An 18,067-nucleotide genomic window follows, 5' to 3' on the forward strand; every position below is an offset into this window, starting at 1 on the left:
AATGCAAAGTACATAGGGAAACTGAAGCACATATAGGAATCATAAAAATAGTACAGAAAATAGTACAGTCTTCTCTGCCACAGTTAAACCTGAATTAAGAAACAGAATTATCTCTCTTACCTTCTTAAATAGGTTTCTTGCTTTTGGCTTTACACCAAAAGCATGTAGCATGTCAGATAACGTAGGGAATACCCTATAAATCCATATTCATAAATGGATAGTGCTTCATATACATGACATCTGGAGGACACAAACATGAAACAACATTGACTTCTGTACATTACAGAGATGGCTTGGAGGCTGACAGGTAGCATTAGATTAAAGGGGCTTGGAAGAAGATAGGGATATGTTTGTGATATTGTGATCCTTCAAATTTTTTAGACCTACCCTTCCGTTTTCATGTACCACCAAAATCATACCTGAGTCCATCATCTCCTCAAGAACAGATATAACTGTCCATCCCAGAGGTAAGAGTAGGTTTTTTTATGGATAGATTGTAAGAGAGATTACAGCAGAGGAAAAAAATATACAAAAACAGGGTCTTTTGGGGGAGCGAAAAAAGGACCGTATGCTGGAAAAAAGTGTTCCCTATGACAATGAACTCAAAAGTAATCTCTTAGGGATTTGAAATCAGTCTCCATTTTGAAAAGAGCTTAGGTCCCATTTTAAATTTATAATTGAAATAACTAGATTTTCAAAAGTGCGCAATAAGATCCCATTGGTAACAGTGTGATCTGGCTACTTTGTTCAGGTGCCTAAATGGGAGCTGGGCATAAATGTTTTGTTCTTTAGTGTTTGGGGGGTATTTTTATTCTGTAACTTGTGGATTTTATCCTGTCTGTAAATAATCCCATCTCTTGTTGCTCCTTTGGTTCAGCAACTCTGGCCTTAAGATATGGTCTCTGGGCTCTGAGGGCCCTGTGCTGTGTGCATTGGATGAACACACACATGCTACTTGGTCAAAAGGCAAGCACCTATGCAATCTGCAAGGCTGTGCAGCAAACCATCCTGGTTAATGTTCTGTTGGTCTTCTCCTTTTATGATTAAATTAGGAGATCACTCTGTGACTTGGGTATAGTGGACTAAATTTGGGGATAGATTTTGTGTGGCTTCTCCAGAGAGCCGTATATAAGGATCAGGCCTCTTCGTCTTTCTCTTTGTCAGTGTTTTAGCTATTTCTGTAATGCATGCATGGGCTTTTCTTCTCTTTATTCCACAGAGAAGTAATTGAAAAGCCTGTTCAGTCTCAGTACCAAATGCCCACTCAGTCCAAATTCCCCAGTGCTCAATGTGTCAGTGCATCTCTGATCAAGAATGTAAATCTGGGGTAACTCCTCTGATGGCAACAGAGTTAGACCTGTGTTAGAGATAGAAATATTAACCCCTAGAAGTCTAACAGCCTAATCAATGCAAATGGAGATCCAATAGGACATTAGATACAGCTATTCATAAATAAAAAGACAGCTAAGAATCACATGACCCAACACAGAAACCAGTGTCCTCATGCACCAATCAGTGTCCATCCAACTGCCTGGAAACTCTCTGCTGGACCCAAATTAAGCTCTTTGCCCACCAGGTCCAAATTAATCTCCCTTCCATGTTCCCAGAAGCTTCCCTCAAGATCCAAAATAAGTTCCCTTCCTACTCCTAGCTCCAGTGGGAAGCTTGGGGGTATAGAAAACTTTCTTTATTTGAGGGAGGGGGGCAGAATAAAATAAAATAAAATAACAGCTGCTGAATATTGCTCTTGTGGGTAGGTTTGCACCAGGAGGAAACGTGGCCATTTTAATTAAGTAAATAAGCATTTGTTCCAAGCTCAGTGTTTCCTTTATTACTGCAATCCCTGAAGTTTTTAGGTGGCTAAAGCTATCTCCCAAAATCTAACATTTTCTACTCCCATGGGAAGAATACAAAATCCTTATTCGGGTGTTATTACTGCTCTTTTTGCTGCCTCCTAATCCTCCCTTTGTCTTCACAGATCATGGGATTCACTGATGGCCTTTTTTTCTTCCCCTCATCCCTCTATGGATGAGGGAAATGATTGGCCCAATTTTCTACTCTCTACTTTATGGGATGATGGGAGCTGAGGTGGAAAGGTTCTTCCTTCCAACATCTCAGGAGGGGAGTTGGGTGCCACACTCCTTTACCCTCCCAAAGGTTTGTGTGGGGCTGGGGGTACTTCCTTGTGAGAAACGTCTTACTCCCACTTATTGTAGCCTTTCATAATATTTCCCCTCCCTTAATGAGTCAGTGCTGAGTGGCCTAAGGAGGTGGGCAGTTCCCGGTGGCATCTTGTTCTCTTCCATCTTGTTTCACTCTCCATGTAGCTGTGTTTCCTGTTCCAGCTGTACCCATCTGGCTTGTTTGTATGTAAGTTGCCCCACACTTGCTTATGTAGACCTAATAACATGTAAGCACTCCACATTTAATGCTGTATTGTTCCAGTGAATTTAAAAAGGGGAAAAAAGACTGAATGTTATTCAACTATCACTGGTTTATGTACTGAAAACATTCCACTGCTACAAAAGAAAGACCCCTTAAAATAGTGGTGATTTTTCTTCCTGTCAATTGTGTCTCATTAGAGTTAAATGTATCATTTCATACACAGACACAATTGTGTTCCAGTAGGGTAATGTGCATCTAAGTCTGCTGGATACCTGTATGAAGTATTTATAGTGATGCATATTAAAAAGGTTACATGACTAATTGTACTTGCATATGTTTTCATCCCTTAGCTTGGCTTTCAAATATGTGATTTTGTGTTCAACTTACTTTTTATAGTAGATAATCCTAACCTGCTCATTAAATTTAATGAGTAATCACATCAGCTAGCTGCTGCTTCTACATGATACACTTGTGCATACAGTCATCGGAAAGATTATGCAAAGCATGAAAAATGAATGCACACATGCAAAAATGCTTAATATCCTGAAATGTTGAAGAATCATTTAATCAAGAAATCATCAGATATCATCTGAATTTCTAATCTCCTTTTCTCTCTTTTTGCATGTTCTAGGAAAACTGTTGGGGAAAGATGCATCATTAAATCATATGCAGTTTCCCAAAGACTGTGGCTTTGTTTTTTCTTGATGAAATAAACAGAGACATATGTCTGCACTAGGGTGTATTCTCACTCCATCATAAATGAAGAAGAAATGGAGGGTCAGATCATGTTTAAATCTGGCTCTTATAGAGGGAGCTGCAGCAGGAATTGTGCCTCTGGACATATCATCCGGTCCCTAAACATCCCAAGAATGTAGGGAGAAGGAGTGTGTATGCTGAATAATCTGTACCATCTTGTATTTTGCTCCCTCCTGTGTTGCTGACCAGCTCTGTGGGTGGATGTGGAATTGTGGTAGGGGAAGGCATGGTCTTACTTCCAGTGCAAATGCTTCCTTTGGTGTTAGAATGGCAGCAGTCCCTGCCCCCTTCTGAGCACACTGGGGCTTACTCCTTGTGAATGGGGAAATAAGAAAGGGAAGTCTTTTAGCATCCTCCTCCTCCCATGCTAGTGTTAGATGCAGTCTGAACAGTGGGATACCATGCTGATGGACATGGTGGTAATTAATACCTAGATCTTGTTTTGGCATTTTTCATCCATTGACCTCTAAGTGCTTTTCAAGAAGGTCACTGTCATTTCCCCCAATTTACAGATGGAGAAACTGAGGCACAATTGAGATACCCAAGGTCCCCCATCAGGCCAGTGGCAAAGTTGCGACTAGAGCCATGCTTTCCTGAATCTCAGTCCACTGTGCTATCCACTAGGCCCTAGTACCTCTAGCTGGGAGAACCTACATAAAATATTTAGGACTGATCAAGACTTTACTCAAACCCAGAATATGGGGTGACAAATAGCTTGTCTTGCCCCACAGACTCCAAAAAGCCCCTCTGAGTCACAGTCCCCGTGAGTTCCACTGTCACACAAGCAGGAGAGGTGTGCTTCATCTGCCAAATGTTCTTCATGCCCAGCCAGCAATGGCTCTGTGTTCTCCTTGCCCTTCCTCATCCATTTGCACCCAGGGAAAATAACTGTTTGAGGGAAACTGTTCTTCTCTCCATTGCGCAGATGCCTGATCTAAGCAAATACTGTGTGACTGCATAGGGTGTGGCCAGCATTCTGTTTTCTGTGCCAGTGGTGGAGGGCTCTGATGCCATCCTTGTGCTCTCCTTGCTGGTGTAAAGGTCCAGGGGAAGAGATTAACAGGGACCTATACTTTCATTACATGTCCATTGTACTTGGTTATATTTCGCAGCTGTGCCTTGATGGAATATATATATAAAAGAAAGGTTTCATGCCATAAGCTAACAGAACTCAAACCCGACATCTGCAGTAGGTCTGTCCCTGAAAGAATTCCCTGCTTAGTTCGATTTGCCTGTATTCATACTTAGTCATTTCTGCCTTTGTATTATTTTATCTTTCCAAATATTTCATCAAACTTTAATATAGTTTACTCTTAATCCAGAGCTGCCGTCTAAGGACAAATCCTTCAGCAGGTATCTTAAATTACTTTACTCCTGGTCACTTATATTCATTATATGGCCAGTTCTTATCTCAGAAGTCTTACTTTGTTGTTTTTAAATTCCAGCAGCTGGAGCAGTGCTTCTCATCAGTAAAGAGGTTAAATCTATTCTCTGAGCCATGTCACGGCTCCTGGTTAAGGCTGGTTGCTTGTCATGCTATTAAATGGGTAAAGCTTTGCACTGATCGCTTATATCTGATGCCTAGAGTAATGGGGTGGCATACCAGGGATCTCTTTATTCTCTTTGCAGGGGAACAGTATGTATGGGGCTTTTTCCCTTCCTGCAGAGGACAGCAGCATCTTCATCTTCCTGCACCAATCACAATACGTAACCATATCTTCTTAAACTTTTAACTTCTGATCCCCTTCTGAAGTCAATGAAAGTTCTGCAAGATCAGACCCTACATGTCAGAGAAGCATCTGAAAAAGCATGTCTCTAACACTGTTCTTCATGGGCACAATTGAACAACTCTTTATTTTGGGGTCAGACTTCTCCAGACTTCAGTGGCTTTAGATTAGACACTTACCGATCATGCATTCACACAGATAGGTCTTTTGAAATCAGTCAGAATACTTGTGTGAGTAAGTGTTCACCAGCATAAATGAGGGTTGCACAATCAGGTGCCATCAGGGTAAGTTTTTCAATGGAGCAAAGCTGCTTTCAAACCCAGGAGTGCTGAGCCCCGTTACAAAGTATGTCCATTAACCCACATCCTCATCTTCTTTAGTAATAAGTAAGTGTTTCCATATTCTTAGAGACTGACTCACCTCACATTTGTGGGGCATGGATCAGCATTTACATCACACTTCCCATCACTACCCAGCTCAAGCTGGGGAAGCTAATTATCCAACCAGCGGACCAAATCTGGTGATGAATCCTGGTCATGTGCCACCTGAGGCACGTTGCACATATGCGAACATAGCCTGGTCAAGTATTACAATTGTTGAAATACTTATTGGGATGCAACATGAACTTGTCATAAATAACAGGTTCTTTTTCACGTGGCTATTTAGAGTTAATTAAGAAGATGAAATTGGAGAAGCACACACAGAAACTGTTTGAGCTTTAGTTCATACAGACAAACATAATGGAAATAATAAAAAATCAATATACATAAGTATAAGAGTAAGATAAATACAGTAAAGTGGTTTCCTGTATTGTTCATACTTACAGTCTTACATTGTACATACTTTTCCTTTCATCTTTGTTTTTAATGGTCTCTGTAAGGTTACAAGTAAGTGAAGATCAACCCAAGAGGATGGCACTGGGCCAGGCTTCCTACCTGGTTGTTCCATATCATCCTGATATCCCAACAGCAGGTTGGGAAACCACATCTTTTGTACACCATTTCCTATTCCACCCACACATGTCCGAGGAATGGAAAACCTCTCTTATGAAAGGAGACTGAAAGAGCTTGGCTTGTTTAGCCTAACCAAAAGAAGGCTGAGGGGAGATATGGTTGCTCTTTATAAATATATCAGAGGGATAAATATTAGAGAAGGAGAGGAATTATTTAAGCTTAGTACCAATGTGGACACAAGAACAAATGGATATAAACTGGACACTAGGAAGTTTAGACTTGAAATTAGACGAAAGTTTCTAACCATTAGACGAGTGAAATTCTGGAACAGCCTTCCAAGGGGAGTAGTGGGGGCAAAAGACATATCTGGCTTTAAGTCTAAGCTTGATAAGTTTATGGAGGGGATGGTATGATGGAATAGCCTAATTTTGGCAATTAATTTGGCAGCTGCTCTTTGATTATCAGCAGGTAAGTATGCCCAGTGGTCTGTGATGGGATGTTAGATGGGGTGGGATCTGAGTTACTATGGAGAACTCTTTCCTGGGTGCTGGCTGATGAGTCTTGCCCACATGCTCAGGGTTTAACTGATCGCCATATTTGGGTCGGGAAGGAATTTTCCTCCAGGGCAGATTGGTGGAGGCCCTGGAGGTTTTTTGCCTTCCTCTGCAGCATGGGGCACGGGTCACTTGCTGGAAGATGCTCTGCACCTTGAGGTCTTCAAATCACAATTTGAGGACTTCAATAACTCAGACATAGGTTAGGGGTTTGTTACAGAAGTGGGTGGGTGAGATTCTGTGGCCTGCATTGTGCAGGAGGTCAGACTAGATGATCATAATGGTCCCTTCTGACCTTAAAGTCTATGAGTCTAGGACTATATTTGATGAGGTGTCAACATGGCTGTCCAGGGCGTGCAATTGCTTCCACATCCCATCACCAGGTCCTCTACATCAACAGCCTTTTACCCCCCCTGCCTCACCATCTCCCTTTCCCACTCATCGCTCTCCTTCAAACTATGGTTGTGGGGTTATTTTCATTTTGTTTGGTGTGATTTTTTTTTATTTGGTTGTGCCTAACAGAGATCAATGCCCACTTTCCCTGCCCACTTATTAAGATAGAAACTCAGAATAGCCTCCTTTGGACTTCCTTTTCCAGGTCAAAATTTTGAATCAATAAAATTGGAAATTTAGTTTGTTTCAAATCAAAAAGATATTTGTTTTTCCTTTCAACAGTTTGGAATCAACAGTGTTGGAATTTTTCTTATGGCAAAATAATTTTTAAAAAAAACCCACATTTTTGTTCCATTCCAGAATGAAAATGAGTTAGAAATTTGTCATAAAAATCTAAATTCCATTTTCTGACTTGCTGTAACAACAACAAAGCTTTCATCTTAATAACTATGCATTGAACAACTCAGAATGCCCAGAGCAAAGTGAATATATCTAAAATCCTTTTGAACGGTAACAAAGGGATCCTAAACATGAAAGTCGGAAAGATGGTCAATTCTGAGTGATGCATTCTCCAGAGCCTGTTCCTTCTCTGTGCGTTATTTTGTGAGTCAATTCAGTCAACGGATCACAAAGCTGAGCTTTTCTCTCACCTGAATTGCCATTGCGATGACATTCTAATACAAAAAGAGACAGGCTCTGGAGATTGTATGAATAGAATATAAAGCCTTGCATCATTTTATTATTAATATAATAATAAATTTAATATTAATATAATAATAATTTAATAATAATATAATAAATTTAATAATAATATAATAATAATTTTCTTGCAGAAGAAAATTTTATGTCAACAAAAAGAACTTTTCACTTCCTCCTAAACCTCTTCGTTCCCCACTTGTGTTTAAACAAAAAAAAAAGAAATACTGGAACTGTCCTTTGTAATGAACTGAAAAAAGCCACTGTGGCATTCTTAAGGCCTGATCTAAAAGCCAGTGGAAGTACTCCAAATGAATTCACAGAGCTTTGTGTCAGGCTCTTAGTGATTTTTGTACTATGCAAGTTTACATAGTAAGATACAAAAAAAAAAAAGTTGTCTTATTTTCAAATACAGCAAATGTGCTGGACTGTTGACTGTGCTTGAAATCAATAGATGGTGGGTGCTCAAATCCCTTATGTTATTTAATATTTTCTGAATAAAGACCCAGCGTCACTGTTCTGCTCTGGCTGCTTTTTGCCATTTTGTTGGTACAAAGGCACTTGTAAGCCCAACTGGTTTGAGCACTGGAGAACTCCTCCTAAGTGAAGTAGTAGTCTTGTGGCATAGGGCTACTGTAATGACACCTGTGCTCTCCCCTTTACTGTCCTCAGCAGCGAGGGTATGACAGGGGAAAATGGAACTTGGCCAAGATGCTGTATTTACTGCATTCCTGGCTGCTAGGAATCCCCTGTGGGCTATTGACACCTTCAGGCTGTTCTATTGAACAACAGGGACCAAATGAGTCCAGGCAGGCCTAGGATTTTGAAGGCACAAAGACACCTTTAAGCCTTTGTGCTAAGTGTATTTCTGTTGGGCCAAATAATTTGGTTCAAAGAGTTTATAAGGATAGAAGAGGGTGACCATTTTTCTTTCGAGGATAATTTCACCAGTCACTATTTAAGTGATCAAATGAAGGCTAGTCCACAAGAAGCAGCAAATGCTTTTCTTTACAAGTTGTTGGAAAAAAATATACTGAAAGTATTAAAACCCAGATTTCCCTAATGTAATCAGAAGGAGAAGTGATGATAAATGTTCCATCAAGTATTGTCTTTACAATATAGTTTGGCAAGTGATTAATTTCTCATTTTCTTGTTATCCGTTTAAAGCTTATTGGCACTGTTTGTGACAGATGTTTTGTGTTAAAATTATGAAGGTGGCTGAGTGATTATCCTTTCTGTGCCTAATGTTGTTCTGGAAATACCAGCTGAGTATGAGAAAGGCAATAATGTTAGTCGCTTGGGAGTATAATGGCTGATAATCAGAAAATTGAAAGGTAGCTTGGGTAGTAAGTACTTTCATACTACTTCATGAAATATTTACTGGGCATTACAGGATAAACAACAGGTCACTATCAGCCATTTTGATGAAAATGATCAAATGACGAACCACAGAGGAACAGAAATATGTTTTCTGTAGAACAAGTGTGTTCCAATAAGTAGTCACAGATTCACTTATGGACTAGACAAAACAAAAACAGGGCAACAGTACATGATGGGTAACATCCAACAACCAAAAGAGGGAGAAGAAAGGGATACACTTGTTATTGCCCATGCACTTTTCCAGTTTTCATGCTTGTGCATTTCATGGTGTCACCCTGGCCAGCTTTCTGAGTACTACGTCTCCTATTCATATACAAGTTTTGTCTGTTTGTAAAATTTGAGTAGTTTGTAAAATTGTAAACATGAGGTAGCATGGGGAGGGTGGTGATTTGATGTAAAATCCAGAAGTCACTTAGCAGTGTAAGCCTCTTTATGATTACACAGATTGTTAATTCCTGGTCTGAAATTTATTGACCGGTTTTTGCTTATAGATTTGAGTAAAGATTTAATTTACATAATTTTTGAGATTTTTTGTTTGTGGGTCTAACATCTCTGATGACACCTATGTCTTGATTTTATATCTAGCAACACTCACTTTCTACAGAGAATTAAGTGCAATTCAGGTTGTTACTAATGTGTCAATTTCAAGCCAAATTTTTTTCTGCTGGGCACAGTGTACTATGTACAGTGTTTAATAATGTTGAATCTTTGAACAGAGCATGTACAAAGTTTGCTTCTGACATTATCAAGAGTAAGTAATAAGGCACATGAATTCCCCATAGATGATTAGCATATCTAAGGGTAGAAATTCCTCTTCCTTGCTGCCTACACCATTTGAAATATCCAATATAGTTGGAGAGCCGCCTATTGTGCATTTTTTATTTTTCAGATTAGAGAGATGGAGTGTAGTTCAGTGGTTAGGACACTAGCTTGGGTTGTGGGAGACCAAGGTTTGGTTTCTGCTCTGCCACAGGTATTCTATGTGACCCTGGGCAATTCTGTGAGCCTCAGTGCTCCATCTGTAAAATGGGGATAACAGCATTCCCCTGCCTCACAGCAGTATGTGGGGATAAATGCATTGAAGATCATGAGGTGCTCAGATGGCTATGGGGACCATAAAAGATGGATAAAGGTTGTGAAAAGAAATTGAGACCACAAATTTGCAGTTAGTAGCACACAGGCAGACTGCTGTGACTACACAAAGCCCCATTGACTATAACAGGGCTCTCTACAAGCTATAAATGGCAGGGTTGGGGCCTTAGGTATTAACACCTCTGTTCATGATGCATTTGTAGTGCTTGCCTGTGTTTATAAGAAGTTTTTTTTTTTCATTCTGGATTGTCTGGAAGTAGAATGCTGTTACACTACTGAAACTGATGTAATATTTCTTGTAGCTTGAAGAAACAGAGTGACCAGTCCAGGTAGCCAAGACTTGATTTTATTAATAAAATTCGTATTTTCCCTCTTTGAGGTGACAGTTACAAACTTTGGTTCAAAAATAAAAGAAATTCTGAACAGCAAAAAGTTGACTTTTTAAATCTCACTTTTACATGTATAAAATACCAGTTGGAAATGAGGGAGTGGAATCGGGTACCAATTAATTTAACAATTTATATAAGAAATAGTAACAAACATATATTTTCAAGTCTTACATATATTATGAAAAATAATTACAAAAGGATTTGTGTTTTAAAGTTAAAATGTTATTTCTACTTCCAATTACCTGAAAAAAAATGTTTAGATGGAAGGCCAAACCAACCTTTTTGTGAGATTTGGATTGCAAATTGTAACAGTTTGGGTCAGAAAACAAGCTCTGTAGGTAGCAGTCCCCTCATATGTTGCTTTGCAACTAGGTAGAATCACATGACCTAGACATATTGTGTTCCTGGCCTTAAGTTGAAATAACAGAGAATTCATATTGATGGGATGGGCAAATAATATATGGGCTATCGTGTGGAACTTAGTATCCAGTTCAGAAGCAAATAGTCATCACTGCTCGCATAAAAGCTATGTAAACACTGCACAAATCCATAAATAGTTGTTTTGAATCAAGTTTTAATATTTATATGGTTTAAAGAAGCACAATGAAAACAAATTCAGATGAGATTAAAAAAAGGATAAACTATAACTACCAGTTACTTCACATAGACTTAAACAGATCTCTGCACATACTTTCTCCCCCTTTTTCATACACATTTTCCCCACCCACAAATATAAACTTGCTTATTTTAGGTATATACAGGTATCTTAAGAAATCCTGGAATCTGAAAAGGAAAATAAAATGTCTGAGGTAATAGCACCATGGAATACAGCACCTCAATGGGTGCGTTCATTCTTGAAATTCATGATCACAAAGTAATATCAGCAAAGTGTTGTTTTGAGTTCCTTGCCAAAGATTTTCCAGTTTTGCCACCTGAAGCTTTTGTTGACGACTTCAAATAACAGAGCTTTTCAACATCAATATATACAAAGGGACTTTATTATTAATCGGAAAAATTAAATTGGATTCACTGGAAATTACAACTTTATTTTTCATAATACATACACAGTATTGACAAAAATGTTTTGCAATTATAAAATAAGAGCCAGATGCAATTCAGAGACACATGCAAGTTTTGGAAATGGACACACAAATAACAGTATAGTACTGTACATAGAATAATTACAATTTATTAAACACACCTCCTTAGCACCTCTTTGTTGAAATAGGAGCACCATGACATTCATGTTTTAAAGCACCAAGGAATCCAAAGGGAGTATTCATAAAGCTATCCCTATGTTGTGTGTCTCTGCCACAGCCTCTTATGTCCCTCATGATTTGCCAAATAAGTTTAAGTCATGTGATTCTGGCCCTACAAGGGCAACGGATATTTCCTAGATAAGACATACGTACCCAGCAAGACATTTTTTCTATGCCATCCTTAATCAAAACTTGCATGTGGCATGAAGTGGGTCAGTGGCACCTAGGCACAACTTGTTTGCCGATCTGCTCTTTGCCCTATACTTAACCGAGGAAACAGACAGGACCAACTTCGAATCCAAACTTCTGGTTCTGATCACCAAAGTCATTAATCATCACATCAACAATAGGCACTTGGTCTATTTTAGGCGTACTGATTTCGATCACAGTCTTTGCATAGCCTTTTCTTGACTGTAAAAAAGGGGGGGGTGGGCAAAACAAAATAAAAAATGGTTATAAATAAAAGCTGCAGTTTTACAGATCTTTCACAAGTTAACTTTACAATATAGATTGTAATTATAAATAACGGCCCCCCTCCATGTACTGAACAGTATACACTAATGCCAGATGTTTCTAATAAGATGTTTTTTCTTGAATTCTTTTCTTTTTTAAAATTAGTATTTTTATCTTCTAAAAATGCAAATGTGAAACCACTGTTTTTGTAAAAGAGAAAGTGACTGAACAGCACAAAAATCTATGGGATAAAACAGAAAAATCCATCAGAGGTTTAAAGTTCCGTGGAGAATTCTGAGTTTGCATATGTAGTAGCTGGTGAATCATGTTGTCAGGGGTTGTGGGGATTTTATCCTCATGAAGAGGCCAGTAATCCAATCTGTAGATGACAACTGAGACAATGTGCACTTCCAAGGAGAAAGGCTGTAACCTCGCTGCAAAGTGCTACAGCAGCTACTTGGAAATTCAGAATATCCAGGACTCTGACATGACTGCTAGATTGTGCACCTTTGTTTATTTTTTAAGAAACTAGGCAAACCCTGTTAATTGTGGGGGCAGATATCAGCTCCACCATCTCCTCTGCTATTTTACCGAGCCAAAGCAACATCTTGCTATCATCTGGAGTGAGCTTCTGTCATCTTACCCCCTCTTCCAACCCCCAATCTCAGAGAGACACTGAGAAAGCTGAGATAATGTCACAGCAGGCTATGATAAAAAAGGGTTGTAGAATGTAGTGTTATCAGCTTATTAATGGCACTGCACTGCCCCAAACCATTTCACTACCTCTCCCAAGAGTTCCACATATAGATGCCATGATAGCAAAAGCTATAAAGAAAAAAACCTAAAATAACTGGAAAGAGAGGTACATGTTGGAGAAGCAGTCATAGAATAGAACCCTATGGTACTCCATCATGAGAAGTCTTCTGGCAGATAAACAAAACACTACTATTCATCTAAAGATGAAAAGAACACAGCCAGTCGAGTACCATTCTGTCTAACTCTGCCGGATTTCAAACCTGTGTGAACAACATCCCTGGCATATTGCATCAAAAATCAGTGATAGATGTAAAAGAATCCACAGTGAATGTGTTCTACATCCATTGCCAAGAAGAGATCACTGACCAACTACACTAAGAATGTCTTTGTATCACAACCTGGTCTAACACAAATGGAAAAGGTTGTTGGAAACCCAAGGACTCCAGGTATTGCCCCAAGCTATTTATCACAACCTTCTCAATAATTGTCTCTAAAAAAGGAATTTTAGAGAGGATTCTTAGATCTCACAAAAACACAATGATTAGTCAGGTGTAAATGCATAGATATGTAGCTATCTAGACAACAAATGGCAAAATATTCAGCGTTGAGATGTGGCTTCTGAGGCAAGAAGCAACATCTGATACACTTGAATGGACCCAATACCTCGTTGGAGAGATGATCAGATAGCTGGTGTGTGTATGGAATATTCCTAGTGACACTATGGAAGCTGGGAGAAGAGTGGGCAGGATATAATCCATGGACTTTACCTTATGTTGATTTCTGCTCTTCTTTTAGATAAGCAATGCACACATGTCAAACTATGCAATTTGTTCACAAGCTTTGGATCCACTGTTTATCTATGAATTACAGCTATCCAATGAAAGCAGCAAAGAGTCCTGTGGCACCTTATAGACTAACAGACATTTTGGAGCATGAGCTTTCGTGGGTGAATACCCACTTCGTCGGATGCATATGCAATGCCCATTTTGCTGTATGCACTTTGCATTATGTATCTTTCCCTTTCATTAATTGTTTTCAGAGAGTTAACATATACTAACTGTGCAATGCCTCCTTTCAGTATACTTATTTTCTGCTGCTTTTCCCTTACATAACATTTAGACTAGCAAAATATCTAATTTCAGCACATTGGCATTAACAGCAAGCATTCATTCCAAACTTTGCTTTGCTATTGCTTAATTTATGCTTAATATTTTTCTTGATATGAAATTTAGAGAACTGACTAATTTCATTATAGTTAAAATCTACTAAAATGGCAGAATATTAAAAATAAAATCTTCAGAGCCTTTCTCAGAAGGAAGACAGCATAAGAATGAACTAGTTTGACTCCTAAGCCCACCTGTCGTATTAAAGTAGAAAGGGATATTTTGAGCCTATACTTACTGCACAGCCATCATGAAGAGCTTTGATGTAAGGATTGTTGTCATAAGACATCTCTTCGTCATTTGATCCTAAGAACCTCAGTGCTTTGTCATAGCTGTCAGATGACCCATCATGCCAAGCTACTGACTGATGACAGTTGTAAGTGAAATTTTGTCTGGCAGAGGCACTCAGTAGTTTAAGGAACGTCATTTGAACCATATTAATGGAATTGCCTTCAACATCCACATAGGAAAGCTGGAAAATATAAGTAGGCACATGAACATTTGGTTGTTTCCTTCTCTTAAGTGCAAAAGCAGAAAATTACTGTTGACACAGAATCCCATTAACTGACCTTAACGTAAAAACCAGCCGATACATATTATATTGTCATTCTTAGATTTTAAAGCACAATCAAGCTATGAATTAGTAAAAAGGTTTTCGTTTTATAGCAGGAATTATGACAAACAACTATACATTTAGCTGCATCCTATTGCAGGATGCAGAGAATCATCTCCAAAATATTCTGTGACCTTGTAATAGCAAATTCTTCTGAGACATAGGTTCAGTTAATTGTAACTATATGTCTGTTACTGAGTATGCATAAATGATGCTGCAGCCTATCTTTAGTTACCTGGAATGGTGCCTGGGAATCTGCATCCAAGCTGTTTTGCAGAGGGTTAGTGGTGGTGCAAGGGCTGCCAGAATACAGCCATCCGCTCTGCAGTTAACTACTGGCTTTTTGCTACATTTGAAGCATGATAAGTAGGAAAGCACAGAGCAGGTTCCTTTTGTCCAATGTGCAAGAGGCCACTTAACTGTTCTTATGTTAAGGGGGGAAAAGGTTGAGACTGCACGAATTCCTTTTTGTATTATATAGTCAATATTACTTGGTGAACGTTGATCATTGATAGTACATGCCTGGTTTGTGAATCACTATATGTTGAGATGACTACTTACCAGTTTGCCTCTCTTAAATTCACTAAACCAGGCTCCTGGATTCTCCTTTGGCCATGATGAAATTCTTACCTGTTGTAAGCAGAGAATGTGAGTATTTACAACATACGTTAGAAAAAAGAATGCTTTTTCACATCAAAAACTGCAAAATAAATCTTCCTTCTGGGCTATCAACCTGCAGAGACACATCTACATTTGATTTATTTAATGCCCTAAAACTGGATACTTTGCTTAGATAGAGACAAAATACCTACAATTTAATTGCTTTAGACCAACTGAAGTGAATTAAAGATGTTAAAATAGTTTCTGTTCATAAGCTGTACAGAGCATGTAGCAGATACCTCAGATCAATTCAGATAAGTTATTGGGGTAAACTGCACTCATTTGGATTCATTAGGATTTGCACTGGTATGACTACATTGATTCATATCCCTTGTCTAGACAGGCTTTTAGAAAGCCACCTTCTTCATTGGTTGCACATTAGGCAGCCATTTATACTTATGGGTGTGAAACACTACCAGTTCAAAATAGTAGTGTTTTTCAGCCACTTCGTACAGGTATAAATGATACCACCGGGGTAAGACAGTAGAGAATCAGACACTAGGTTTATCTTTTAGGTATCAGATTGAACTTTATGTGTTCATTAGTAATGAGTAAATAGCTGTGTCACATCCTGGGCTGCAGGAGACATTTAGCTAGCAAGCAGGTGAGTAATAAAGTACATCTGCAAAAAAAGTTTGTGTATCATTTTTATTTGTTAACTTTGTGTATCGTTTCATTGCCTTACTCATGTTTAAGGCTAAGATTTAGTCATAGGTATCTTTAGTAAAAGTCATGGACAGGTCACGGGCAATAAACAAAAATTCACAGCCCCGTGACCTGTCCGTGACTTGTACTATATACACCTGACTGAATCTTGGGTGCTCTGAGGGGTTGCAGGGGTGCAGATGCTACTCTGGAGGGGGAACTCTGGGGTGCCTGCTGGTGCTGGGGGGCTCGGGGGGGAGCTCCTGGGCACCTGTTGGTGCTTGGGGTTGGGGTGCTGCCCAGGACTGCTGCTGGCCCTTGGATCAGTCACACCTGCCAGCTGCAGAAGTCCTGGAGGTCCCGGAAAGTAACTGAATCTGTGACTTCCATGACCTCCATAACAGACTCGCAGCCTTACTCATGTTTATGCAAATTAAATGTAATAATTAGCCTGTAATAAAAACAGATAAATGAAAACATGACAGTATAATTTTACTATTTAGTTCAATATTGCAACAACATGGCAGGAACTGTCAACAGTCAATGCAAAACACAGATTGGTACTTACTCCTTCAGATTTCTTATCTGGGTAGATGCAAGTTTCGCCACCTGCTGTGAAATTACAGTACACTTTGAAGGAGTCTCCAGAGCAGCCCTGATTAGGATCAATCCAATATTCACCTAAAACAAACAAGAGAGGATTTACTTAAGATAATGATTGATTTTGAAGTCATCTTTTATTGCCATCTAATGCTGCTCAAAAAGTTTTAGCTGTAAAGCTATAGTTGTTTCATCTTAAAGCTTGGGAAGGAAAAACAATTTTTTTGTTGTCTTTATTGCTCTTTTATGAAAGATAAAACCAGCCTCAGTCGTTTTTTATTTTATTTTAGCTTGTATTTTATTTCAGGGTATGACTCCCTTTGTTTGCTGAAAGACTTTAGTAAGTCGTTTGCAGAACTGGTGAATGGCACCGCAGGAGGCTGAAATCTGAGGCACAGCTCTGAGAGAGAGACCCCAGCGGAATGGAGAAAGCATGTTGTATGTGTAAGCCTCCTGTGACTTCAACATCCAGATCCTTCAGTTAAAGAAAAGTCAGAACCTTATATTTCAAAACGTTGAAAGAAAAACAAGCAGAAGAAATGTTAAGGCTACATCATAAAGGAGCAGTTCAAACCCTGGGCTGGATTGTGATGTTTAGGCACAGCCCTGTGTTCAGGAGCTGCATAGTCATAGGAGGGTGCATGTGAGAAATCCTAGGTATGCTGAAGCAGGATGCCTGCTACTACACACCTCTGTGGAGTTTAGCTTATTTCTCCACCTCTGCTGGGTGGTGCATGCTGGGACTAGAGCCATTGCCCCTGCTTCTAACTCCTGAATTACGCAACTGCACTGGGAGCACTGGTGGAAACTGAGATAGGCCTCAGGTTCAGGCGTTTTACCACTATACTGCCTAACCCTGAAGCTGCCGTGTAGTTGTCTCTGATGTTTCTAGATAGTAAAAGCACCATAACTGATGGCTGGTTAGACAACATAATGGCAAAGACACTTGAACTGGTCTGAGCGTTTTCTGCTCTACAGCTTCCACCCTTCTTACCACTGTTGGGAATGATGGGTCCTAGAAATGCTAGTGTAGACAAGGTGATGGGGGTGAGTGCTACAGTCAGTCCCAAGACCATTCAAATGTCAGTCTCTAAGGTGACTGACAACAATCATTCTAATTATAATGGTGTTTTCTGTGATGTGGACACAGAACAGCAAATAGCAATGGTTCTCAGTCACTACCCTCCTAGCCCAGGTGCTAGCCAAAGCGCAGGTTTCTGAAAGGCGTGTGTTACCAACAGGGCCGACTCCAGACCCCAGCGTGCCAAGCGCGCGCTTGGGGCGGCATGCTGCGGGGGGGCGCTCTGCCTGTCGCGTGCCTGCGGATGCTCCACCGGAGCCGCGGGACCAGTGCAGGCACGTCTGCAGGAGGTCCACAGGAGCTGCGGGACCGGCGACCGCCAGAGCGCCCCCCGTGGCGTGCCGCCGTGCTTGGGGCGGCAAAATTACTAGAGTCGCCCCTGGTTACCAATCCTTTCAGTAATACTGTCTCCTGAATGTAAAGTATGAAACATAAAGCTATATGTATGATATTTGTATAATAGCTACAGATTATATATAAGCCTTCTTTGTTCAGACTCTCTTTATTTAAAA

General features: G+C 39.7%; 1 protein-coding gene across 2 annotated transcripts in view; it reads right to left on the reverse strand.

Annotated features, from left to right (window-relative positions):
• Nucleotides 1–10,426: 10,426 nt before the first annotated feature.
• The window catches only part of COL11A1 (collagen type XI alpha 1 chain), a 184,482-nt gene continuing 176,841 nt past the window's right edge, over nt 10,427–18,067 (reverse strand). For both annotated transcript variants that reach the window (XM_045028544.1, XM_045028545.1), the window contains 4 exons: nt 16,443–16,555; nt 15,131–15,199; nt 14,195–14,428; nt 10,427–11,995 (listed from right to left, as the gene is read on the reverse strand). In XM_045028544.1, the coding sequence (XP_044884479.1) occupies nt 11,849–11,995; nt 14,195–14,428; nt 15,131–15,199; nt 16,443–16,555 (563 nt within the window). In that variant the 3' untranslated portion in view covers nt 10,427–11,848. The remainder of the gene's footprint in view (nt 11,996–14,194; nt 14,429–15,130; nt 15,200–16,442; nt 16,556–18,067) is intronic.

The sequence above is a fragment of the Mauremys mutica genome, chromosome 8 (assembly GCF_020497125.1).
Source record: "Mauremys mutica isolate MM-2020 ecotype Southern chromosome 8, ASM2049712v1, whole genome shotgun sequence".
NCBI lineage: Eukaryota > Metazoa > Chordata > Testudines > Geoemydidae > Mauremys > Mauremys mutica.